The sequence below is a fragment of the Globicephala melas genome, chromosome 1 (genome assembly GCF_963455315.2).
Source record: "Globicephala melas chromosome 1, mGloMel1.2, whole genome shotgun sequence".
NCBI classification, from domain to species: domain Eukaryota; kingdom Metazoa; phylum Chordata; class Mammalia; order Artiodactyla; family Delphinidae; genus Globicephala; species Globicephala melas.
The window spans coordinates 31,996,097-32,022,289 of record NC_083314.1 but is presented as its reverse complement, the minus strand read 5'-3'; the positions used below and the strand labels follow the sequence as shown (position 1 = coordinate 32,022,289).

General features: G+C 51.7%; 1 protein-coding gene across 10 annotated transcripts in view; it reads right to left on the bottom strand.

Annotated features, from left to right (window-relative positions):
• PPFIA4 (PTPRF interacting protein alpha 4) overlaps nucleotides 1–25,548 on the bottom strand; it is a 48,038-nt gene extending 22,490 nt beyond the window's left edge. For 6 of the 10 annotated variants that reach the window (XM_060286989.1, XM_060287029.1, XM_060287342.1 and 3 more), the window contains exons 1-17: nucleotides 25,392–25,548; nucleotides 25,191–25,252; nucleotides 25,001–25,051; nucleotides 13,390–14,021; nucleotides 11,245–11,346; nucleotides 10,687–10,851; nucleotides 10,298–10,372; nucleotides 9,977–10,066; nucleotides 9,168–9,401; nucleotides 8,764–8,910; nucleotides 8,360–8,494; nucleotides 6,399–6,482; nucleotides 5,971–6,102; nucleotides 5,543–5,605; nucleotides 4,763–4,854; nucleotides 2,557–2,665; nucleotides 792–1,000 (exon numbers count right to left, since the gene is read on the bottom strand). In XM_060286989.1, coding sequence (XP_060142972.1) covers nucleotides 792–1,000; nucleotides 2,557–2,665; nucleotides 4,763–4,854; nucleotides 5,543–5,605; nucleotides 5,971–6,102; nucleotides 6,399–6,482; nucleotides 8,360–8,494; nucleotides 8,764–8,910; nucleotides 9,168–9,401; nucleotides 9,977–10,066; nucleotides 10,298–10,372; nucleotides 10,687–10,851; nucleotides 11,245–11,346; nucleotides 13,390–13,623 — 1,871 coding nt within the window. In that variant the 5' untranslated portion in view covers nucleotides 13,624–14,021; nucleotides 25,001–25,051; nucleotides 25,191–25,252; nucleotides 25,392–25,548. The remainder of the gene's footprint in view (nucleotides 1–791; nucleotides 1,001–2,556; nucleotides 2,666–4,762; nucleotides 4,855–5,542; nucleotides 5,606–5,970; nucleotides 6,103–6,398; nucleotides 6,483–8,359; nucleotides 8,495–8,763; nucleotides 8,911–9,167; nucleotides 9,402–9,976; nucleotides 10,067–10,297; nucleotides 10,373–10,686; nucleotides 10,852–11,244; nucleotides 11,347–13,389; nucleotides 14,022–25,000; nucleotides 25,052–25,190; nucleotides 25,253–25,391) is intronic. The other 4 variants (XM_060287061.1, XM_030872672.2, XM_060287281.1 and 1 more) reach the window with 1 other exon arrangement.
• Nucleotides 25,549–26,193: the final 645 nt, after the last annotated feature.

Genomic DNA, 26,193 nt, shown 5'->3' with positions numbered 1-26,193 from the left:
TGTTTCATTCTGCAGAATGAAAGTTGGCAGTCCTGTGTTAGTACCCTTCTCTTTGTGTGTGTGTGTGTGTGTGTGTGTGTGTGTGTCCAGTGTTTTCTTCTTAGCTGGTCTGTGAAATCCAAAAGTGTGGGAACCATTGAACCAGATGACCCCTACAGCCCTGTAAAGCTCTGACATTCTCTGGTTTGGATTTTCTCTTGCTGTTTGTCACAAACATTAATAAACTCTCTACAAAGGCAGGGTGAAGTGCAGGTCTTCATAACATTCCCTGCCAATGGTTTCTGTTTGATGCCTCATTAGAGACCAGAGGCATGACACAGTGCACTGAGTTTAGACCCGAGTTTGAATCCTGGCTCTGCCACTTACTGCATCGCTTTGGGCAAATCACTTAATCTCTCTGGTTTGTTTCCTTGTCTATAAAATGGAGATAATGCTGTCTCCTCCAGTGACTGTGGTTAGACTGACCAAAGCTCTCACCCTGAGTTGGCCTCAGTATGTGGGAACTACACTCATAATGGTTATGTTTAGCTTCAGGAGCTTCAGGAACACAGTCTCCATAGACCTGGGAGAGAAAATGAAGCCTAAGAAGTCAATCTGAGGTCCTACCCCTCTCTGTCCAGCACTGGGCCAGAACCTTGCCTGATGCTCCACACAGGGTCCCTAAACTGTGGCACTCTAAGGTCCAGCTGTAAGAGACAAGCAAACACATGTAGAATCTCTCCTGCAGTGACCAAACACAAAGAGCCTCTGTCCTTCAAGGAACCTCCCAGGCCCTCCACCCCTGCCCTAACCTGATCTCCTCGTTGATAGCATCCAGCTGCTCCTGCAGCATCATGGCCAGGGTCTGGGCGTCTGAGTGGCTGCTGGGGGAGACAACGTCCACGGAGCCCACCAGACCCCCTGGCTCATCCTCATCCACATCAGAGATCTCAGGGTCACTGTCAAAGGCAGGGGTGGCTGTGGGGACCAGCACCCCAGGCAGTGGAGATGGCTCCCAGTCCTTAGCAGAGAAGGAGGGTAGAGGAGTAGTAATAAGACACACCAGATGACTAAGGAGCAGGACCCTCCCAACCTATACCAGCAGCATTGGCATCTCCTAGGAGCTTGTTAGATAAGCTAAATCTCTGGCCCCATCCCAGACCTACTAATTCAGAATCTGCATTTTAACAAAATCCCGGGTAACTTACTTGTATGTTAAAGTCTAAGAAATACTACGCAAACTCAAGGAGCCAGATAGCAGAATGGTTAGGAACAGATTCCAGAGACTGCCTTGCTTTGAATCCTGGCTCCACCCAATACAAGCTACAAGAGAGTTGTTTCACCTCTCTGTGCCTCAGTTTCTTCATCTGTAAAGTGGGAATGGTAATAGTACCTACTTCATAGGTAGCTCTGAGGATTAAACTAGGAAATGCACGTAAGGCACTTAGCACAGGGTCTGGCACCAAGTCAGCATTATGTAAAGGCAATCTGTTTCTACTCACACAAAAGGTGACTAGATATAGGGAACGAGAAAAAGCCAAGCAGGCATGACTGTCTTGTGTCTCAGAGTTTCAGCACATTACAGGACCCTCCGATCAACCCTCAGAGGAGGTAGCTTCTCAGAAATCATTCTACAAACCCCTTCGGTAGACAAAGGTCCAGAAGCAGAAAGAGCACAGAACTGGGCTGGGAGTGTGAGAAGAGCAGCGGAAGAAAAGGAAAGAGGTAATCTCTAACCCCATCCTGTATGACCCAGACCCCCAAGATCCCCTTAGGGCTCTTTTCCCACTCCTGCAGCCTTTAGACTGAGGTCCTGGGTAGCTGCTGTGCTCTTATAAACAGAGGAAAGGGAGAGAGGGGAGAGAGAAAAGAGATGACTTCCGACTTCAACTCCCCCCTCACACTAGGGGTTTCCTAATGGCAGAGATGAATCTTCCGCCATCAGACTAGGAGTTCCCTCCTTCTCCACCTATATCTTCTAGTGCCCTAGAGCATGTAGAGGATCTGGGCTCGAGACAGAGCACGGTTAACAATTATGGGGCTAGGAAGGAATCAGACTTCCCCAAAAGATCGAAGTCAGTCCTTTTCTGCCCCTAATCTTTCCTGTTCCCTCTAAATCTCCCTAGGCAGACTCCACATGAGCTACATGCTTCTCAGAAAACTTCAGGTGCCGTCCCATGGCCAGTTAACCTGTCATCCTCTCTCACCTACCCATAAACCACAGCTTTTGTTCCAGAAAGCTTGCCAATTCCATCTTGCCCCTGCATCCCCCAGCCCAACCACTAGAAATACGTGCCTGCACACCCAGGTACACATGCACAGGCTTCAGTGGGGCCTCAGGGACTAGCTGACCACCCACCAGCCTCTACCTCTTGCCCACCAGGAGGTCGAGGCGAGACACAGCTGTTGCAGTGATGGCCCCAACCCCAAGGCTGCAGCTGTCGTTGACACGGGGGAGGGTAGGGGGAGGATTTGCATCACACCAGCCGTCTGTGAAACTGGAGCAAGGCGCGTGGCTGAACTGACCCCAAACTCCCCAGGGTAGACCCATCCACACTCACCCCTCCACCCCCTCACCTTGGCAGACTCTTCCCGCAGTGCTGAGTAGGAACGATGCAGACCTTGAGGTGCGTGGGCGGTTGCGCTCAGGGAGAACCGCACATCTGCTGCACTGCCTATGTGCGCCCTTGAGTGGCGGATGGGGGAGAGAAGACGAGCCCTGAGGACTGACAGCCCCAGGTTACACCCACTGGGCCCAAAGAGTTAAGGGATCTTCAGCTGGGAAAAGAGAAGTCTTAGCAGGACATGAGCTTCTGTTAATGCCTTAAGGGCTGCCACGTAAGCAAGAGATTAGGTTTATTCTCTGGTGCTCCAGGGATCAGTATGATCCAGGGGAGAAAGTTCTAGGGAGGCAGCTTTTCACTTAACACAAGAGGCACCTTCAAATAGCAAGAGCTGGCTTATGATGCAACTGGTAGCTTTAAAAAAGCTGCACTCCCCTCAGAGAGGTATTCAGGTGGAGACCCTCTGGCCACCTGACAAGAATGTGTGGGAGGGATCATGGCACCAAGAGAAGTTGGAAGGAATGAGCTCTAAAAGTCCTTTGAATTCTGAGCGTCTTTGTTTCTTGGTCTTCTCCCTAGCAACTACCTCTGGTCTTCCTCTGGACTAAATCCCTGGCCAAAATTCAAGCCAGGCCTACTCCCTGTCCCCAGGAAGCTTCAGGAGGCCCTGACACTGTATCAGAGACATGGGCTAGAGAAAGCATTTTGACTGCCCCAAGGGTCTATCCCAACCCTGAAATTTTAGGATCACAGTAATGATCCTCTGGAATATCTGGAGCCTCCCCTACTGACATCTCTTCCCTATGCCTTCCCAGTTTAGAACTTGAGGGAGCCCAGAGCAAAGGGACAGGGTGAGCCTACAACAGGTTACACAAGCTATCTGGAGGGATGGGGGAGTTTCTGCTTATTCCCCCCTTTTCCCTGCAACTCAGTCCCAATTCCATGATGGGGCCAGTGCTTCTACAGTCAAAGCCAAGAACTCCCAACCACTAAGGAAAGCAAGCAGTGCTAAATAGCTTGGTGTGCTCTGGGCTGTGCCTTCTTAGTTGGCGTAGGGGGTTGGTCTCTTCTGAGCAACCTACAGGAAGGGAGAAGTAGGAGGAATTCCAACTACCATTTTCTGTCTCTCTTCCCTGCTTCTCTCCACACTCCTATACAAATATTCCTAACAAACTTGAAATTGATACCCAAGTCTCTAACACCCCAGAAACCCACAGGCTTCTCTTCTTCACGTTCAACATCTCTTTCCCTAATTTAAGCGCTACCCCTCTGCACATATACATGTACAATTTTCCTTTAACCTCTCTTCAAAGAAGCTGATCCCTATTTCCCTGATATAACGAGAGCATGACCATAGGGAACCTTATGTGTTCTGATCTAAGAGACTTTGGTTTGGACAGAAAATATCCAGGAGCCATGAACCTTGAGTGGCATCATCCACTTCAGTCTCCTCGATCGTCAGCCTGCCTCTCTGGGCAAAGAACTGAGCGCAGGTTTGAGGTCTGAGTTCACTGCCAAATGCTTCACAAAATATGAAGAAAAATCCAGAAGTTCCCTAAAACATGGGCCTAATTTAAGCATTAGGTTCAGAGCCGTAAATAAGGTGTCTCAAAGTAACTAGAGTGGGACTTCCCTGGTGGCGCAGTGGTTGAGAGTCCGCCTGCCGATGCAGGGGACATGGGTTCGTGCCCCGGTCCGGGAGGATCCCACATGCCGCGGAGCGGCTGGGCCCGTGAGCCATGGCCGCTGAGCCTGCATGTCCGGAGCCTGTGCTCCCCAACGGGAGAGGCCACAACAGTGAGAGGCCCACGTAATGCAAAAAAAAAAAAAAAAAAAGTAACTAGAGTGAACCAGATACTCCCTGTGAGCAGGCCCTGTGGGACGTAGGTGAGCATGTAACTCAGCAGACCCCTCTCAAGGGCGTGCCCTCTGTCGAGGAAGCAGGAATCATGCCCTGTGTCTCATGGCAGTGGCGAAGGATCATCCTGTGCTTTAGTTGCCTCTCAGCATCCCTCAGAGGACAGGTGCTCCCTTCTAAACTGCCCAAGTGAGCTGGGTGACTTTACAAAGTTCTCTAAGCCTCAGTGTCCCACCCTGAATGTGAGCAGGACCTGAGATCCTGGGTGGTGTTTTGGTGGGAGGAAGTCTCTTCCCCCAGGGCCCATCTAGGTCTGTCCAGGACTCCATCACAGCACACTAAGCCTCCTGAGCTCCAGTACCTGGAGTGGATGCCATCCACAAATGGCCCTCCTCGACCCTTCAGCTGGTCCACCTCTTGGCGCAGCTTCTCAATCTCTTCAGACAGGCGGCCCTGTGCCAGGCAGAGCCATGGTGGGGGTAGGGGCGAGGGAGGGGAAGAGCGAGGAGAGAAGGACCAAGAGAACAGCAGAGTTGGGGAGAAGCAGAAGAAAGCACTGCAAAGTCCAAAGCCAGGGACCCAAGGCCAAGCCCACAGATGACACCAAAAGAGAAGAGGTCCAACTGGAGAGTGAGTAGAAGGGTTGGCAGGGGCAGGGCCAGAAGGAAGGTCTGTCTGGAAGGACTCTACCAGAACAGGCCTGCTGAGCCCTCACTAACAAGCAAATGCATGACAAATAAGGCTGGGCAGCAGAGGGGCCCTCAGTGAACTCCCAGACCTCACAGACATTGCTAGCATAGGGATAGTGGCTAATCCGCCCCAAATCACCAGAAAGCAAGAGCTTCACCAGGTTTGCGGCCCCACCAAATCCTTCTGTCGAGTCCTTCACAGCGTCCTGCCTCTCTGCTACCCACTCTCTGCCCTATGCTTACGGCTAAGTTTCTTCTTTACAGGTGGGTGGGTGATGCATCTACTACGATAGGCTTTAGGGAGGATTAGTGAAATAATGTGTGTACATGGACTAACAAACTGGCTAGCACAGTGCTGGGTTTTAGGGCAGCTGCTTGAAACACAGGCGTGTTCCTTCCTCACAGCAAGCTCAGCCCTCCCGGGCTGGCAGGGCTGGCCAGCAGCTGGGTACCTTGTCATGCTGCCGCTCTTCAATCTGCCGCTGGGAGCTCTCCAGCTCTTGGATCAGTGTGTTCTGGGGGAGAACAGCTGTGAGCCAAGATGCCCCCCTTCCCCTCCACCCCGGCTCCTCTACTCCGGCTCAGGCCTTCCCCTTCCAGCAAGATCTGCCTTCCGGTCTGCTCTCCCAGCCCTACCTCTCCTTGCCAGACCGCCCCACCCCCAGCCCAGGCTGCTCCTCTTCAGCCTAACTCCACTCCACAGCCCTCCGCACTCCCCGCCTCGCCCAGCCCCCCAGCCCCGCCCGCTCCCGACTAAGCTCTCACATCCCAACCATTCCTGCTCGCCCGGCTCCACCCACACCTTTACCCACCCCGCCCCTTTCCGCCAGAGCCGTCCTTCCGGGCAGCACTGCCCATCCAGGCCCGCCACCCACAGCACCTTCTCCTCCAGGGCCGCCATGCGCTCCTTGAGGTGGAGCTGCAGGCGCTCATTCGACTCGCTAAGCAGTCGGTCCACGGTGTCTGACAGTCGCTTGCCGTGGTCCTCGTTCATCTTCTCCCGCTGGCGCACCTGCATAACCAGACCACCTTGCACCAAGCCACCCCAGGGCCATCTCACTGCAATCCCAGGGAGCCACTCATTCCTGCTGTGGTTCCAGCCCACTCACCTGTCCCCTTCTTATCCTCCGGGGGCCCCTGTCTGCAGCTTTCCTGACCACCTCCTCCCACCCCTCTGTGGCTCTGTCTCTGTCCCTAGCCAGGTCCTTCCCTAGCTCTCACTCTTCCTCCTTTCCCTACCCACAGACCATCCTGGGATGCCGCCCTGGGGTTGAGAGGAGGCTCGAGAGTCTGGCCCGGTAAGCTCACCCTTGCCAGCTCTTGGTTCTTTTCCTGCAGCTGTCCCTCCAGCTGCCGCAGGTGCTCCTCAGTGCTGCCATGCCGCTCTTCAGCCTGGAGGGAGGAATGGATCAGTGCAGCCCGAAGATCATCTGCCTTCCTGCTCAGACCTTGTATCCCATGCACCCAGGTGCCAGAGCGGCCCTTGGGAATCAGGGCCTCAGGGACCAAGGAAGCCAAGCTCTCCACTTACCATCTTGGAGCATAATTGCCACCACCGTTGCCTTTCTTCCCAAGTACCCCAACCCTGCCGCTTCCCCCCCCCCCATACCCTCTCCTTCCTGCTCAGGGCTATAGCCTTGAAACATCCCAGAGCTGGCAGCTCAAGAGGCTAAATTCTCCCTATGCTTCCAGAAAGAAACCCCACTTGAAAGTATGAGCGACCATAAATCTCTATGCCTCCAGATAGATGGAACTGCCCTTAAGAGCATGGACTCAAACCAGACTGGTTCAAATCCTGGCTCCCTCCCTTCCCAGCTGTGTGACCTTGGGCAAGTTACTGAACCTCTATTGAGCCTTTATCTCCTCAGTTGTAATAACAGCACCTATGCCCATGGCAAGGACTAAAGGAGATAATCCATGGCAAACACTTAGGACACAACGATCACTCAACAAATGGTAGCCATGGTGATTACCTTTGTTATTAAAGCAGCCTGGGTGGAGTGGTCTCCCCTTCCATTCATGCATCTTCAGAGATGGAGACCCCACTGCCTCTTCTGACAAGGTATTCCAGACTATCACACATCTTACAGTCAGGAAATCCCTCCTTAAGGCCCTTCTACTATGACTCCCTTGAACATATTAATCACTTCAGTCCATCCCTTCTTGTCAGTTTTGAGAGTTACTAAAACTGACTGCTCAGCATCCCACACATAATGTCTTCTGCTGCACTTTAAACTCTGCCCTTCATTCCTAGGGGCCTGAAAGGCCTTAGAGACGACCAAATTCAACCCCATCATTATAGAGATGATGACATCATCACAGAGATAATGACACAGACGCCCAATTAGGGAGGGAGTGACTTTTCCCAGGTCACAGAGCAAGTCAGTGGCAGAAGCAAACGTGGTCCTGGGTCTACCGAGGTACAGCCAGTCTGCAGGTTCCATCCCCAGAGCCCCCAAGCTGCCACACTGGCACAATGGCCAGCCTCTATCCTCCAGAGGCTCTGGGGTCTGATGCTTATTAAATATTGGTTTTCTTCTCTCCATTGCTTGGGTGGGTAGCTATGGTGATCCCACATGAGGCACCCCTGAAAGCCTCCGACCCGCTGTAAACACTCCTAAATTCTCTTGATTAAGCCACCACATGTAGATGTCCATGCATTTACATAGCTCTTCCAGACCTAGGATGTTTTCAGCCTGCATACCTCCATAAAGTTAGCTATCCATTGGGTAAAATTATATTCCCTTTTATTTGTCCAAAAGCTGAAGCCTTCAAACAGCTAGGGATGGTCCCTAGATCTAGAATGCTTCAATTTGACAAAAAAAAAAAAAAAAGATATGCTCAGCCTAAACTCCCACCCCATTCAGAGATGTATAAACTTTGATCATATTTCCTCTCAGATTTCACCTTTCCAGAAATGAAAGTCCTATTTTTTCCACTTCGGACCCCCCCCCAAAGGAAGTATTAACTACAATGGTGTAAATGATAATAAAAATATTTTGCATCAGCACAGTTTCTTCTACTTATTAAAGTACTCTTACATCCCTTCTTATGGGACTGTCACATCCCTGTGGGGTGATGAGGGCAGGGATTACTCTTCCATGTGACAGACACAACAACAAAGTGTGTTTCCTGGAGTCATGCAATGAGAAGCAGTTTCCTGGCCCCCAGCCCAACGTGCCTCCCACTCTCTCCATTCACTGTCTGGCTACATAAGAGCTCAGGAAGCAGGGAACAGAGGAAGATTCCCAGGCCCTTGGCCCGCTTGCCTTGGTGAGGGCTGCAATTCTCTGGGCCAGCTCAGCCTCCACCTCTGGCAGCGTCTCAGCCTTGCGCATCGTCTGCTGCAGTTTCTGCTCTGCTACCTCCAGTAGCTCCTGCAGATGCTGGGCTTTCTCCTCACACTAGCAAAGTAGGGGGTGGGGAGAAGAGTCAAGAGGGAGTACTGAAGCTTCCCCCACCCCCTGGCCCATCCTCAGTAGAGAGCAAGTGATAGGTCAGAAGCCGCAGGGAGCAATCTTGATTCTTGGCTACCCAGAGATACCTGACTTTCCCTTTCCCAAGGCGGCCAGCACCTCAGGGTCTCCTGGGCCACCAAGGGGAGGTTCCAGCATGATCATTAGGACCTCCAGGGTCAAGTACAGTGTCCCCCAACCCCATCTGCAGGAGTTACCTGGTGGTGCAGGGACTCCTTATTGGCCAGCTCATTCTCCAGTTTGTTGTTGAGGTCATGAATCGATGTGGCCTCACGCTGAGCAGCCAGGTAGCGCTTCTCCAGTGTGGTTATTCGCTTCTCCACGTCCTCCTTCTGGGCTAGAGCCTGAGCGGTACAGGAGAAGATGAGATGAAGGTCATCAGCTTTTTCCTGCCCTAATCGTGTCCGCACCTCCCCACCAAATCTGGCTGGCTATATCTCATCCACATTACCCTATCAGTTTCTGACCTTGACCCATCCCTCCTACCACTCGGCCCCACATTGGACCCTACCAAGTGTTCAGTCTTACACACCTCAGCCCTTGCCTGGCTCTCCCTCTACACCCAGGACATCCAGCAGCTACCTTCCTGAGTGCCAAATACCTGCACCCAGAAAGATAGGGTCGGGCCCAGGCCCTTGCTCACTTCCCGGAGGTCCCGCTGATGTTTGCTGCTCAGCTCCTCCGACTTGATAAGGTCCCGGCGGGCCGTGCCCAGGTCCTCCTCAAGTTCGGCCACGGTTGCTGTCAGGGTGACCAGTCGCTCCCGGGCCTGGCTCAACTCAAAGTTCTGCTTCTCCAGGAGCTCCTGCAGCTCTTCTACCTGGCCCGCGTCATGCTCCAGAGACAGTGAACTATCAGTCAGTCATCAGAGCCTTGGGCATCCCATTCCCCTGCCCTGCCCTGGGGAGGTGGGAAGAGGGACAGCACAACCAGAGCAGATCACAGCTCTGCCCCCAATTTTAGAGCACACCTCCAGGTACACCCTTCTTCCTCTGGCCTCCAGAAGCTCATTCCAGACAATGACCAAACACTCTCACTCTCCTGTGTATCTCTTGAAAAATAATCATGCCTAGTTTTACCTGCTATTTCAGCCTCTTGTAACCTAGGAAGGGGCATGACTAGGGGAACAGAGGCTCAGAAAGAGAAGTGATCTCTTAGGTACATGGCACCTAACAATGCAAGTGAACAAACACGTTATATGCTTAGCAGTGTGTGTACTGGGCACTAAAACAAAAATCTGTAGAGTTCTTTGCAGATGGGGTAGGGGGAAGAAGGAAAGAGAGATGGTACCATTGGAGAAAGCTCCAAATTTAATTCAAGCAGTTGCTCTACTGCACTAAGGCAGGGCAGGGGCCCCACCTCCTGTCTGGGGTAAAACATGTCCCCTCTATGCAGCTCCCCATGACCCACCTTCCACAGGCATTTCGGTCCCTGTTCCACAGTCCCCTCCTCTTCTGCCACTCCATCCTGAACCCCTGCCTCCTGCTGTAGGGCAGACACCTGTAGGGCACAGTCCCCAGGGCAATGAGTCAAAGAGAAGAGAACCTCCTATATATTCCAGACCCTTCCAAGTCTCCCACCTCCTAGAGAGAGATGTCTCCTGTTGGCTAACAGTCTCCAGTTGAGACAGACGGGAGAAATCTGATGAGGAACAGAGTGGGGAAAAGGGGTAAACCAGCCTTGGCTTCCAGGAGCTGTAGTCTACAGATGGAGGGAGGGCAAGCAGCTTACCTGCTGGTGGGCACCTGCCAACTGCTCTTCCAAGGTGGTCACTCTCTCCAGGGCCACCCGGAGCCGCTCTCGCACCTGTCCAAGATAAAAGGGGAGATGAAGAAAGAAACAGGGACCCCACTGGACTCAAGTTGGAGAAGCCTGGGCTTGGTCTACCACCACTGAGCATAAGGCAAAGAGAAGGACCTGCCAAGGGGCAAATTTCTGAGAGGGAACCTAATAGGATGACATGGAAATTGGATTAATGGTAGGAGGGAGCCAGTTATGAAGCTAGAAGGCAGTTTTCCCTAAACACAGGATTCAGAAATCTCAGAGAAGGGATGCACGGAGGCTCTGGGGAAGCCTGGCTGGATTGGGGGTGGAGGCATGTTGTGGGCCAGCCTAGGTACCTTCTCATCCAGGGCCTTGTGGTGCACAAACAGTGACTTGAGAGCCTTCAGCACCTCCACCTCACTGGAAACCCCTGAAGGTGACTGAGCCTGACGCTTCACCACAGTCATCCTCAGTGACCGCTCATGACGGGACACTAGGCACTCCAGATGTTCCAGAAGCAACTGGCAGAGAGAAGGGGAGGGCAAGAGGAAGGGCTGTGAGCCTGTGCCCCAGGGGCTATAAGCAGGGTCCACACGAACACCCAGCAGACACGAGTACTGCCATGTGTACCATTGTCAGAATGGTGAAATACTTCTATGTGGGTAAACAGCTGCTGCCCCAACTGAATACCTGCCCTAGCCTCTCTCCCAAGACCCCGACCTTTCCCTTGACCCCGAACTAGAGGTGAAAAGCCTAGCACTGATGGTTGAACAAACTGACTATCACCCCAGGGTGATATAAGGCAGGAGGAGGTTAGGATAGGGCTGGGGATGTGCTGGCCCTGGCCATGCCTGCTCCCTTGGTCATACCCCCCACCCCCAAAGCACAAACACACGCCAGGTCACCCCACTTACCCTCGTGTTATTCCGCTCTGCTTTCAGGTCTGATATCTCTTCCTCCCTCTCTAGAAGCTGCTCCCGACACATACTCAGCTCCCGGGTTAAGGTGGCAAATTCCTGAAAACCCCCAAGGCCCCTCAGTGCTTGGGGATCCACCACCTAAGCAGTATCCTGCACGCCCGAGTCAGTGGTGGGATCCTCTCACTCGTCCCTTACTTCCACCAACTGTCCCCAGAAATATCCCTATCCATCCATACTACTAGCATGTGCTTCTCCAGAGGGGAAGCGTTCCAAGGGTGTGGTAGGGTGCAATGGAATACAGTTGCATAGAAGAGTGAGAAAGCCACCAGGTCTGCTCTGCGCCCCTTCCCCCTCCAGCCACCAATATAACCTGATTATGTCCTCCCTCCCATTTTGTACTTCTGTTTCTCCAACAATCCAGTGACATTTCCCTTTAGAAGTGGATGGAGGGGAGTTTCACTTCTGGTTTGGCATTAGTAACGTCCCTCCCCAACTCTAACCCCTCTGACACACTGCTGCCAGGGTAATCTCCCAAAGTACAGTGTTGTTTACACCGTTAAATACAAACTTATTATCCTGGTTTCCAGCTTCTCTCGCACAGTTCCTTTCCATACACCCTAAGACCTGGTCAACCTGGGTAACCGCTGTTTACAGTCACTAGTAAACTTCTTAATTCCACACCTTTGCTCAGTGGGCTCCCCCGACCCCTGAAAGCCCAATCTTCTGTCAACACCTGATCTTTCAAAGTCCATCTCAAAGGACACACCTCCTTGGGACCTTTCCAGACTTCCCAGTGGAAGGCTTTCTCCCTCCTCTGAAAACTGTTACGAACACAGGCACTCTGAGCACCTACCATGTACCAGCTCCTGTGCTGGTCACTGGAAACACAGTAACAGAAAAGACATAATCCCTGCCCTCATGAAGCTCCCAGTGAGGGGTTGAGATCAAATCTCAGGTCTGCCCGTTGGTGACCTTGGACAAGATACCTAACCCCTTTGAACCTCTAATCCGAAAGACAATCCTCCCTCAAGTGTTGCTCTGAGGATCAATTATCTGGAAGCTATTTTAGGTGTTGACACTGTTTTAACAATCCTTTGGGGGCCCCTCTTCTCTTCCTCCACATTTTCTTCCTATCATTTGGGCTCTTGTCTATCTCCTTTCTAGTGTTCGAGCTCCCTGGGGGCAGGGACTGGCTCCTTCATCCTGGGGGGGCTTGTTCAGGGCTCCAAACACAGTGGGATAGGATGGGCCCATCTCCCACCCCAATTCCTCACCAGGGCTCCATATTCCTATCTACAGAGCATCACAAGACTCTGCCCCCCGAACGCTTCTGGACCCTGGGTAGGAAACTCAGCCACTCTGGTTCTTCTCCCCACACATGGGGAGAGGGCCTGGAGCTGAGTCCTGAGCTGTGTGGCCCCTCAGGGCTGCCTCCCTAACCCTTGCAGCACCCCCACAGGCAGGGTGGCCACGAGCAGTTTACCAATCTCCTCAAGTTTCAGCTTCATCATTTGTAAAATAGAGATGATGGCGATAACAGCACTAACTTCAGCACTGTGGAATTTAGTGAAGGAAATTCCAGTCAAAGTGCTTAGCACACAGAAAACACAATAAATGGTGACCATTATTGCTAGTAGTCATGTTGATTGAGGAGAATAAGAGGGGTATCACAGCTCTGCCTATAATATTCCATGTGATGCCTCTTGTTTTTTTCATCTGTGCAATGAGAGGTGGACTAGATAACCTCTAAGGCTTCTCCCATCTCCATTCTCTGTGGTTCGCCACCCACCACTTCCAAGAATAGGACCCTGGTGAGGAGCCTCCATGGTGGAGGTGTCTTTCCAGTATAGCCTGCCACCTTCTGGCTGCATGGGTTCACTGCAGTTGGCAACTAAGGCTGGGTTTTCTTCCTGCATCAAAGTCCATCCTTTTCTCCAGGTGGAGCCAATTTCAGCCTGAGGAGCTTGGGAGTAACAGGGAAAAGTATTATGAAGCAAGGCGAAGGAGAGTAAATGCTCTGTGAATTCCATTTGTTGAGATGTTCATAGACGAAGAGAGCTGAGGGCCCAGAAGCTGAGGGCTCTGAAAGGCTGGGTGAGGGGAAGGGGATGAGGGAGATGCAAGACTATCGGGCCTTACCTGGGGAAGGGCAGAGTTAAGGTGGCACTGGAGCTGGTCTCGCTCATGCAGGGCATCCTGGAGCCGGCTCTGTGTCGCCGCCAAAGTCTCCTGATTCTCCCGAAGGGACTCTAGCAACTTCTCCCGCTCATCCAGCATGTTCACCATCAGCTGCTCAAAGTTGGCGTCAGCATCCGTTCCATGGGGAGACCCCAGGGGGTCCCCCTCGTTGATTGTGGGCATCACTTCACACATGGTGGGGGTGGGCAGGGCCTTCTCAGTGTCAGGGCACAGGGGAGGGTTTCACAGTGTTGGCACCTCCAGGGCAACCCGTGTAGGGGTCTCAGAGCAGGCAGTACCAGGTGAGTGAACAGATGGGCAGGGGCTTCTCCCATGGCATCAGTTGCTCTCGGTCTGAAAGGGGACTGGTGCCCAGAGTGCCCCTGTGAAATGGAGTGAGAGGGCCTGGTTTAACCTCTCAGCGCTGGGGCTGTGTGCCCTATGTCCCCAGGCAAGCAGGCAGCAGCTGAGTGTGGCCATGACAGGCAGGGAGAGCAGGGCTGGAAGAGGGCCCTTTCCTTAGACTGAGCACTGGAGCCTGGCAGAGTCCCAGCTGGGTCCAGCAGCAACCATCGTTTCCGGAGGGCAGTGATCTGTTGGAGAAGAGACTGCTGTGAGAAACAGCTGAGCAGAGAAGGGCATCCAGGAGGTGGGTGAGGGGAGAGGAGGCAGGAACGTGGACCAGAACGTGGGGAAAGAGGGTGAAGAGTTGGCGCATGCCCCTTCTCCGGGCTTACTCACTCAGATGGTGCCTTCCTTAGTTCTCCCAAGAAATGCACATGCCCACTGCTGTAGCCTCTGTCACCAGCTTCCCCCACCCACAGCTGTCAGAAGTGCAGCCGCAGTGGAGTGGTTCCCCCTCCCACGTGGCTTGCTGGCCAAATATAGAAATAATTCAGTAAGCGGCAAGGGAGCAGCCGGAAGGCTGCCCAGAGTCCTCCCGAGACCTGGGGCTGTGAGAGTGGGAGGAGAGGAAATAGGGTCCCTGACCCACCCCATAGGTTTCTCCCCCACATTCAGGCCAAGGCAAGCACAGAACGGGTTAAAGGGCTCTTAGTGGGTGTGAGTCCCATACAGGATGGACTACTGGGCTCATAGGAAACAGGGACAGAGTACCTCCTACCCTGACCACTGGCACAACATGGCTCCTTGAAAAGGCACAGGCTGGACACTGGGGCAGGCAGACAGCCCTGACCTGCTCCATGCCCATCATTCAGGGAGGAGGCTCTGGCTCAAGTCATCCCCTACTCCTGAAACCTGGCAGACAGCAGGCTTCCATTCTGAACTCATGGCCTACCACCTTTGGGTTGGAGCAGAGACAGAATGATGTAAAGGATTCATGTTGGTAGGTGGGGGAGATGTTACTCTCCTAGGGCAGGGCTTCCATGTGGGGCCCCTGCTCGTGTCTGGGAATCTTCTCCCTCCATGTAACTTCCCAATGCTGGCACTGTCAGAAAGTCACCAGCTAGGGTGGTTAGCATGTTGATAGCCTGGCAGTAACGCCTTGAGCCTGGCACAGAGAAGCCCAGTGGTCAGAGCAAAGGAAGGTGAACCGAGGAAGGCAGCATGCAGCTAGGGATTTCTGCCTGCCATCAGCTTCCAACCTCCCTGCTCACTGCTGGAAGGCCACCACCTTAATCAGTTTTCAGAGGGAGCTGTCTTCAGAGCTCCTGTTTTATGAGAGATGGGATGTGAGACACCCAGCACAGTAATGGGCACTCAGAGAAGCCCCGTAAATGCTGCTTTCCTTCCTTCCCTACCCCATCCCCATTTGGGAGACACAGAGACAGCTTCCTGTTCACCCCTCAGGTAGCAGACTGGGGAATAGGCAGACTGGGAGGGTCAGGGAGAGGACAGGCGGCATTTGGACCCAGTATGAGGTGAAAAGTCAGACACAGGGAACCTCTGGCCTGTGGCAGGATTGAACCTAGCAGGGGAACCAAAAACGGGCCGTGTCTCTTCTACCTGAACCCCCCTGTCATCCCCTTATCCCCTCCCCCAGAAACGGGGGATAGCCAAGGTGAGGCTGGGGAGGAACTTGGGCATGGATAAGATAAAAGTTAGAGTGCCAGCTTGAGAACTCCCAAGCTCATACCCACAGCCATTCCCAGAGGGCCCAGTAGTTCAGGCAGCATGTGGGCGTGCCCACACAGGCACACAGGGAGACACAGGAACTTGGAGACTTAGGACATACACATGTTCCCAGACACAAAAACTGGATACACACTCTGATCCAGGGATCCATTCCCCAAGCCGGACAGCCACCATAAAGGGCAGAGTTCCAAGAGGTGAAAAGTAGCACCTTGGTCTGCACCCTACCTTACACCAATATCGCTGCCCCACAGAGCAGCTGGGAGCAGGTAGGAGGGGCTGTTACCCCAGTCTTGCCAGAGGTGCCATCTCACTAATGCTAATAACAGCAAGTCCTCTGATTCTCCAACCCACTTCACCCTAAAGCTCCAATCTGTGAGGTTTAAAGGCCACACTGGCCCCCCATACCTCTCCAAGCTCATCAACAGCCAGGCCCTCATCCCTTCCCACTCCCCTACCCCCATCCCAAGAAGAAATGAGAAGCAGAAAAGAAGGCCAGTCTGGGGAAGGGGCCCCCTATGGCAGAGGCTGTCTTTTGGAGAAGAGTATAGTGTGCTCAGGAGCTCAGGGACTCAGTCCAACAGATCTCCAGACAGCCTGCAGTGTAATATAGAGGAAGGAGCCCAGAGCGGGGACTCTGGAGACCTGAGCTGCAGTTCTGCCAGACCAGCTGAGTGATCTTGGGCTTGTCATGACCTACTAAGGCCTCTACTGTAAGAACCCACAGCCCTTATTTAGTCCACCTCAGAGGGATGAGATCATGGATAAAGAGTTTGGAGAAGCACCCCACAATTGTAGGGGAGTATGAATTACCTTAGTAGTGGGCAAAGGCGGGCCTGTGGGTGGGTTTTGCCTCTCACTGTTGTGGCCTCTCCCGTTGCAGAGCACAGGCTCTGGACGCGCAGGTTCAGCGGCCATGGCTCACGGGCCCAGCTGCTCCGCAGCATGTGGGATCTTCCCGGACCGGGGCAAGAACCCGTGTCCCCTGCATCGGCAGGTGGACTCTCAACCACTGCGCCACCAGGGAAGCCCTGTGGGTGGGTTTTTTATGACTCCTTATGGGAAAGGGGTTGGGAAGTTCTCAGGAAGGAAACATAGGACCTCAGGCTGCCCACAGTGATGTGCTGGCCATTTGGACTGACTTGGCCTCCTCAAATCCTCCTAGTCATTCTGGTAACTGAGAAGCTGGCTTCAGTGCCATCAGCCCTTTCCCAGCCTCCTTCCAAACCGAGAGCCAGGTAGCGACTCCACTTACCCTAGTGAACTGGCATCATGTAGAGCAGGTTGAAGATGAGCCCAGAGATGTATGCCAGACAGATGCCCCTGAGATGACTGTCCAGGACTTCCTCTCCCTGTCCCCACAAACTGCACAAGCATGGTGAGCAGAAGGGAGCTTGAAGACAGCCACATCAGGACGCCTGGCTTTTCCTGGTTCCATGGCCATCTTTAAATAGCGCAATTATCATCTCAGCCTAACACAAGCCTCCTCAACTCCTGCATAATTTCTAAGTAACACTCACAAGTCCTGATTCAGAGACGAAAGCTACCAGCCCCCAAAGCAAACATATGTGAGGGGTTTTGCCAAGTGAGGAGTGTGGGCAGGCTGTGACACAACAGAGAAGGGCTCCAGACTGAGCTGATGTGTGTGTGAGGAGGGAGGGGTCAGATGAAAACCAGGCTTCTGGGCTTTTAAACACAGAAGAGGCAGACTCTGAGGCCTCTTTGGCTCCCCCCAAATCACCCCCATCTTTTCCTAACAAACAGGAGGGATGGGCACTTGGGTCTGATGCTCTAGCTGGCCACATGCACACACAGACAGGCTGGCTCCCCACTGCCCTGCCAGATGGCAGGCCCCCCCATGGTGAGACAGCTCAGCAAAGGCAAAGCTACCAGCTCCCATAGAAGCCAAAGGGCCAGGGCAAAGCTTCCAGGAGCTGTGCTCAAGTCTAAGTGGGCCATGAGCCACACAAAGAGGGCGCTTCAAGGTAAAGAGGTAAGAGAGGAAGGTCAGATACCCACCCAAAAGGGTGAAGACCTGAGGAAATGGGGAGGGAAGTGGTCATCTAGGAAAATAATAACAATTATAATAGCAACTATGATTTATTCAATATTTACCACAGTGCCAGACACTGTGTTGTCAGTGGACATATATTAACTTACTTTAATCCTCACAAGTCCTTGCAAGGAAGACACAATTCTTCTTCTCATTTCACAGATGTGAGAATTGGGACTTAAGTCATGTAATCAAGTCTATTACAGCTAGTAAGAGGAAGAGCTAGGATTCAAGTCCAGTCTGTCTGACTCCAAAGAGGGGTAGGGGATGGAGGAAGAGGGAGTGGACATGACTCCTGGCATCGTGTTTCTTCCAAGAGGCCAAGGCACTTGGGCCCTGGCCCTTGTCGCCTTCATCCAGGGAGATGGCAGCCTAGGGATAGCTCACCTCGGGCCTCCTCCACTGATCCTCCTCTAGCTTGAGCGAAGGCCTCTGTGTAGCAGGCATCATGGTCATGAGGCAGTCACTTCCCCACTGGAAGTGACCTGTCTCCAAAGCCTCATCTACCACCTACCCAATTCTCTCCCTCTACCGCCTAGCTGGCTCCATACTGAGTTGTAAGGAGACTGCCTGAGTTCCCCATACCATACCACATTCCCACAGGAGCTACAGAAACACATTCTTCTGAGCCCTCAGCCCCACTCACCCTGTGGCGTTTTCAGATACCATCCTCCCAGTAGCATGAAGTCTCACTCCCCACCTCTCTTTTCCTCTAATCGAGAAGCTTCTCCTCCTCCCTTGTTCCTCTCCCTATCCAGCTCAACATCCCAAGAAGATTTGCCCTCACTCATCCTCTTCTCCAAAGCCCAGTCAAGCCCTCTCTCCCCTGCTACTCCCTAGCTCTGCCCACTGTCATGCTCTCAGAGCCCACCTATTGCTCATGAGCTTCTAGCACCTCACCTGGCCTGCCTCAGTCTTCCTTTCCATGTTAGTCTAAGGAACTCCTGATCACCCTTCTAAGCTCATCTTAAATACCACTTTCTCCAAGGAGCCTTTTCTGATTCCCCCCCATACATAAGATTGGCTGTTCCACTGACCCAGCACAGCCTTTCCCTCTGTTTGTGCAACATAGACTCATCTGAAGACTCTAAGGTAAGAACCATAACCTAATTATCTTTGGATGCTCCAACACTTACCACGGTCCTGACATACAAGGAGCTGAATGGATACATGTGACAGAGTCATTCTGCGAAGTGCATCTCTGACCAACTTTAAAGAAGGGGAACTCTAAAATAGAAAAAACTGACTCAAGGCCTGGGAATAGGTTCATTTGTCTTCCCCTCTGAAAAATTAAAGCTTCTTTACAGCAAGATGGAGGCCACTCCTGCCTCGAAAGGAAGACTCTGGAGCAGGTTGATGGGCTGGCTCCTCCACTGACATGTGACTCTGGAAAGACACCTAATCTCTCTGAGCCTCCGTTCTTCATCTGTGAAATGGAGATGACAATAATATTCACCTCACATAGCTGATGTGAGGATTACTAGAGTTAACATATGCAAAGTGTTGACATCCATGTCCAGCAAACACTCAGTAAGTGTTAACTCTTAGCACCCCAGGCTCCTGAAGCACCTCAAGGCTGGGCCCACTCCAATTACAATAAGAAAACTAAAAATCTATATTAGCTACAGGAAGCCTTCCAAGAGAAAAACACTCTTGGAAAAGCTTTATTGACAGTTTCTCACTGCTGGCCACAAATCACTTCTAAATCATCCAGTTCCCTGGGCCCCTAAAAGGCCAGCAGTTAGACTTTCTCTGGGCATCAGGTTCCCAAATCTGGAAAATAAAGGTTGTAACACACAACACGATACAGTGATCTTACAGGGTGTCATGAGGGTCAAAGGAGTTAAGAGACATGAAACTGTTCTGAAAAGTATAAAATGCTACCCAAGCACAGGTTAGCACTGACTGCCAGCCCAGATACTCAACTTCCGAACATCGGTGCATTCTGTTGATTCAGGAAGAGGCCTCTCTATCTGACAGGTTCCTCTGGGCCCGTATCTGTGAAGCCCATCCCTCCAGCTGCTCCCCAGGAGTTAGTTATGAACCACCTCTTGCTAAGACATGGCCTATCATTTGGGTAAGCAAACAACTTTCTGTCCAAACCAGGATAGTGAATGGAAGCACTGTTAACAACCACACCAGGGCACAGATATAAACTGCAGCTGCCCCGGGCATGCCTAGCCGTATGGTTACTCTCATTCTCACCACCCCAGGAGGACTAATGTCAAAGGCTAGCGGGGAAAGAAGGACTGCAAGTCTCTGTGCACCTCCAAAATAGTTCCGCTTCAAAATTACAGCCATCACAACTACATCTTTAAATTAAGCCAGGGATTTGCAAACTGGGCTTTATGATAGAGTATCTTTGGGGCAGCCCGGGACAAAAAAAGGGGAAAGAGGTGAGACAGACACAAAGGGCTCTGAACTCTCTTTCCTTTCTTTAATCTCATCAACTCCAAGTCTGTCAATTTTACTGGACATGTGATTAAGGTTTCATTTGTATAAAAGGGTTCCAGGCCTAAAAGAGGTTAGAAGATCCCTGGTAAGTATTGTCTACAGAGACCTCTGCTAAAATAGATACATGTTCTCTCAGAGAGGCAGCACATCAATGCAACAGAGAAAAAAACCTGGGAAGGCTACACAGGTGACACTGGGGGCCCACATTCTAAATGTCTAGTAGAGATAATTTATTTACAAAAGCTAAGATAGGCAGGACCTGGCTTTCGCTGAACTTACATCATTAAGTACAGTAACCCTAACCATCTTCTGCTAATCAGAGCCATTGATTAACACTTATAGATGTCCTCAAATAATGTTTTCAAAAGAAGAAACAAAGTAATAAATGTCATTTATTTGGAGGATAAAAATCTTTCAAACTAGAGGTCTGTGTGGGACAAATCTGGGTCCTCTGGTGTTCACAAAAAACTGCTCAGAGGTTTCTGCGTTTGTAGGTCAGCCCATCAGATTAGAGAGCTGTCACATAGCAGAAAACAGAACTGCTCAGGGGTAATCAGGGACACCAGAAGGGAGTGCTGCCAGGTGCTGGGGTGTGAAAGGTCTAGAGTACACAGAACTACCCAGAGACATATAGGCACCACAAAAAGTGTGTATGTGTATGTGGTCACAAAAGTATGGGGGCTATATGTGGTTATGACACAGAGAGAACGTGGGGGAAGGCATGTATATTCACACAACAGAGTGTGTAAGTGCATAGTCATGAGAATTTGTGGCGTAAATGTGTAATCATGAAAGAGAAGCATGTGTGTGTGTGTGTGTGTGTGTAAGAGTATGGTCATGAGAATGGGGTCCTGAGCGCATGTGCATGAGAGAGCATGAGTATGTATAACGGTGAGATTGTGTGTGGATGTGTGTGGTCATAAGTGTATGACAGGGCTCATGATGGTATACGACTGTGGTCGTGAGAATGCATGTGTGTGTGCAGTCATAAGAATGCATCTGGGAGTCATGAAATCATGTATGTTCATAAGAGCTCATGGGTGCCGTGAGAGCTTTGTGTGTGTGCATGATCATGAAAGCGTATCACTGGTCATGAAAGAGTGTAAGTGTATATGTGGTCTTGAATTTCTGTGGGAATGTATGAGAGGGAAAGGAGGGAAGGATGAGGATAATAATGAAGGAATGAAAATTCCACTTGTTCCATGTGCTCTGTCCCAAACAAGGGCCAAAATTTTGGGGTACTCCACAACTGGCCTAGTGTGAGCTGAGGTCAAGGAACTGGGCCGAGCCCACCCTTCTACTTACCACCATCCATCAGAGCTCTACTGCCCAATCTCCCGAGCCCAGGGCTCCGTGTGCATTAGAGATGGCAGTGGTCACCCCCTAAGTCTCCCAGAATGCTCACTCTTCATGGAACAGTCAACGTCAAGCTCCTGACCTGGCTGCACTTCCCAGGCCCTCCTCTCAGCAGCTATCCTCTAAGCCAGCGGTCCACAACCTTTTTGGCACCAGGGACTGGTTTCGTAGAAGACAATTTTTCCACGGACGGAGTTGGCGGGGGCATTGTTCAGGTGGTAATGTGAGAGATGGGGAGCGATGGGAAGCGGCAGATGAAGGTTCGCTCGCTGGCCCGCCACTCACCTCCTGCTGTGCTGCCTGGTTCCTAACAGGCCTTGGCCTGGTACCTGTCTGCGGCCTGGGGGTTGGGGACCCCTGCTCTAAGCCAAACACAGGAAAATCCTCTTTTGTAGTAGCTGTCAAGAACCTCTATCATCCAGTGCCGACCCCCACCCCTGCCCATACTTGGAACTGCAGATTCCGGCTTGAAAGGTTTTCTGAAGTCATGCAGGCCAACCTCCCACCCTGGGAGGGAGCTCCTTCCACAACATCCCTGACAGTTCAGTCTTTACTTGATTATCCTTCAGGAATAAGGAGCTCACAGCTAAATGAGGAATCCCTCATTGTCCTAAGGAAGTTTTTCTTAAATTAAATGGAAACCTATCTCTCCTTTAAAATGACAGTTATCTATCTGAAGACAGTGGCCATGAAGTCACATCAGACATGCATTTAATTTATGAGAATAAATAAAATTCCACTGACTGGGCAAAGTGAGCAATAAAGGCCTCTAAATGCAAACCAGCTATTTCATCTGACACTTAACTACAAAATTATACTTGTACTTAAATACTCTTTTAAATCATTGTATACATTATGTATTTTTATAATTACTATATAATATATACTATATCTGTACATTAGTATTATTATTCAGAGTTATAAACCTAAACCACATACCATGGCTTTATGGGAGATTTAGGAATTTTCACTTCACTGCCTATAGAATCTAATTCCCCCACTGATGTAATACCACTGTATTGGGTCCCCAGAGGATCCTCTGCTCCTGGTTAAATATTTGTAGTTGCAAGGAGGTTTCATTGAACCCAGAGGATCTGAAGACAGATCTCTTTAATTCAATCCAACGATTACTGTCAGTAGACTTCCTATGCTGTAGTAGATTACTTACTTAGCTAGGAATTGTTATGGATACAAAAGGCAAGTAAGATACAATCTTTACCCTTAACAAGTTCACAGTCTACCTGAAAGAACTTAAGATATACAAGTAATCATTTGGGAGCAATACGGAGTAGCATGTGATCAAAGATTCAGTCTCTGGCACAGCCTGGGGGTCAGCACTGAGCACCACTTGGAGTATGACCAACTGAATTAACTGGTGATAGTTTCTCCTCCAGCTCTTTGAGGATGAAGCAACCCCAGCCAAGGCCTCTCAGCCCCTGACTGACAGGCAAGAAGCGGCTCTGGATTAGAACTGACTTCACCTGGGGGAACAGAAGACACTCGAGGGAGGCGGGGGCTGCAGCTCCCAATGCTCTCCGAAAGCAGAGCAATGAGCTGGGCAGCAATCATGCTTCTTGTGTGACTGGTGAGCCAGCGGCCAGGAGATAAGAGGGGAGTCCTCAGGCTCTGCCAGCCCTGGAGTTTCATACCATCCTGGCTTAGAGCTCCTTCCCCCACTGCTATTTCCCCATGACATTCTCAGGTCCTAACAGGCCACTCCCAATTCAGAAAAGGTCCCCTAGAAACACCCCCTCTCAGAGTTCACCCAGCACCAGCACCTCTGAGTACTCTTTACTCTGCTGGCCATCCCAAGTGCCACACTCCTGTGAGCCAGCACCACACGCCCTCCAGAGCTAATTATAGCTCAGTGAGCAAGCAGGCCAGGGGGGGGATGTATGGTGACTTCATGTGGCTGCAGTACACACTCACCCCTCCCTCTGACCCCACTCCCTCCCCTCCATTTCTCCCAATTCCCTACCTGGGACTTAGACTCTGAGGCAGCTTTCACTCAGTCCTCCGTGCTCCATACCAACTCCTCCTCTCCAGTACACACACACCACACACAACTCCATACCACTCAGAAACAGCACGTTGTTTCTATGTCAACCCATCCAAGGGCCTAAAGCCCCAGAGTAGAGTATCCCTGGCATAGAAAGACCTCAGCTATCTCCCCCATATCCTAAAGTCCCATTGGCCCCCACCTCCCTGGCCCTGCTCCTCTCCCTAGCTCTCACCCTGCTATCCTCAGAGGCTCTCTCTGAAAGGATCCACAAGCAATCCCTGACAGCTCTTTCAGCTCTAAGATTTCAGCAATCTCCTAGAAAGGAGACCCAGCAGCCTGTCTGCCTGCCCTGCCCTGCCCCTCCAATCTCTCCTTAGCACCCAGCTGCCAGACCTTCCTTATACATGCCATAGTTCCGGCATCATGACGTGCTCAGCTGCACATGCCCAGATACCACTGGACGAGATTTCCCTTTCACATCCCCCCACCCCTACTCTTCTATCTTCCAGAGATGGTGTCTCCCATTGTGCTGGGTGTCTAGTGCATTCTTGGCCCCCGATAACCATTGTGCCATTCATTGCTTCATTTTTATCTTGAGATACCTTTTATCCCAGGCAGCCTCCTCACACCTCAGGACAAAGTCCTAGAAAATAGCCAAAGGAAATCATTCAAACTGTTCCTTTTGCTAAGGTAGTTTTCCTTGGGACTCCCTGCTAATTAATAGTGGTAGGGGGCGGATAGGTTGGAATCCAGTTCAGACAGTTATTTGAAAGGATGTGGACAGGGCTCTGGCTTTTTCTTATCCAATAGCAATGTAACAGAATTGGGGCTGGTGGAGGGCGGGGAGCGGGGGCTGGCGGTGTGCAGAGCTGTTAACAGTGTCTACTGTGTGTGCCTTTCAGGTGCTCCATAGCCCTAAATTGCCTTCAGAAGACTTAGCACCTAGGATGGTGTCTGGCATTATAGTAGGTGCCCAATTAACATTTGCTGGATGTCAAACAAAGTACTAGGTACCCGTTCCAACGGGGAAGACTGGGGGAAGAACCTGAAACGTGGCTACTGGAGGAGCCCCTTAAGCTCCCGCCAAGAGGGGATCTCCATGCTAAGCAGAGTCTCCTCCTTAACCACTTGCTCACCACATAGGACAGCAGCCCCAATTCCCCCACCCCTCTACCAGCATACCTCTCCTCAAAGGTGACTTTAGCACCTGGTGGCACCTTGTCCTCAATCCCTCCTCCTCAAAACAAAAAACCCAGCCACACCTCGTTTCCAAGTCTTTCAACCGGACCTCTCTCTTCCCACCCACCACCAAACTGTACGGGGAAAACATCCCTACTGCGTGGTCGAAAGTCAGTTCCCCACTCCCACCCTCCCAGCTCAGGAATCTGTATTCCAGCACTCTTTTATGGTTGCGCCCACACTCAACCCCACCTTCACCAGACCTCGGATTGGCCGCTCCTTCCACCCCACCGCCCTGGCACTGCAGAGATGGGGGCATCTCTGGCACAGCCTGAGACTGGCAGTTCGAGGAATGGAGAGCTAGCAATATTAAGAACGGGTGATATGAGCAACGTGGGAAGGAATAAGACCCCCGGGAAGAGCGAAGACCTCAGTACCTCTTGTGCCAAAGGAGCGGAGATGGCCCAGGCTCTTCTTCTCTGACTCTCCTGGAGGGGAAATGGGGGCGCAGTCCATCCAGTTTCCACCGGGAGAGTTGCCAACTCAGCCCCCCCGCCCCAAGCTGATGGAGCTGAAGGCGAACTCCATGCCCTCCCCGCAAATCGGGCATCGTCCCCCCATTCTCACCTCCAAGGGCACAGGGCACTACAAAGGCTGGTGAGGGGCGGCAGAAGAAGCAGTAGCGAAGTCTAAAGGAGACGACACATTTGAGTAAAAAGGTGCTGTTTCCCCAGAACCGCTACACTGAGACGCCCTCCCCAAACTGTGAGGGGAGCTGAAAGTGGGAAAAAGAGGCATCCTTCCCCAACCCGGGCTCTGGACGCTCACCTGCCTGCAATCACTGAAGGCCGGGCAGCTCGTATCCGAGCAAGAAGCCACCCCGGACCCCGGGAGCCCGACGCGTCCTAGGGAGCTGAGCAGGCGCGAACGTAGCTGCAGCCTCCACCAGCGCCGTGGCGCCCCTCCTCAAGGTCCTACCCCCTCCTTCTGCTGACAGTCCCTGGCCCCACCTCAAGGGCGGGGCCTGACCGACTCCCTCGAGGCCACGCCTCCGCCCCGGCGCTCCCTCACACGTGACACAGGAGCCTCTTTGATGCTGCGCGCCATCTTGGTGCTGCCCGGAGAGTCCCTTACGAGGTGGCGGAGAGCTGAGGTTTTTACCCAACGCCAGTAAAGTTTCAGAGCCCAGCGGAGTCCTGCCTCCTTCCCAGTGAGGTGCAGCACATATCCCTTTGAACTTACCTTTGTCTCTAACCACCTGCTCTCTAAATTGGCCTCAGTACTGGCCTTGTGATTGTTTGCCAATGGTTCGTCACCTTTCTCTTGCGCCCATTTACTACTTTTACTCTGGTTGTACCCATTTTTTAAGTGGAGAAACCTAATCCAGATACATTTCCCTAGGGTGCACTTCAGTGAATTGTGTCGCTTGCCTGAATTCAGGTATTTGGCTAACACTTACTATAAAATGAAATGTTTGTCTATTATATATACATAGTATGAAGACAGTCTCAATGCCAAAATTCCTGACAAATTTTGGTTAAATCTGTACATTTTCTTGAATTGCTCCTTACCCTGTCACCGGTGGCTATTAATGCATCTTTCCCATCTGGTTTGTGAAGTATCATCACAG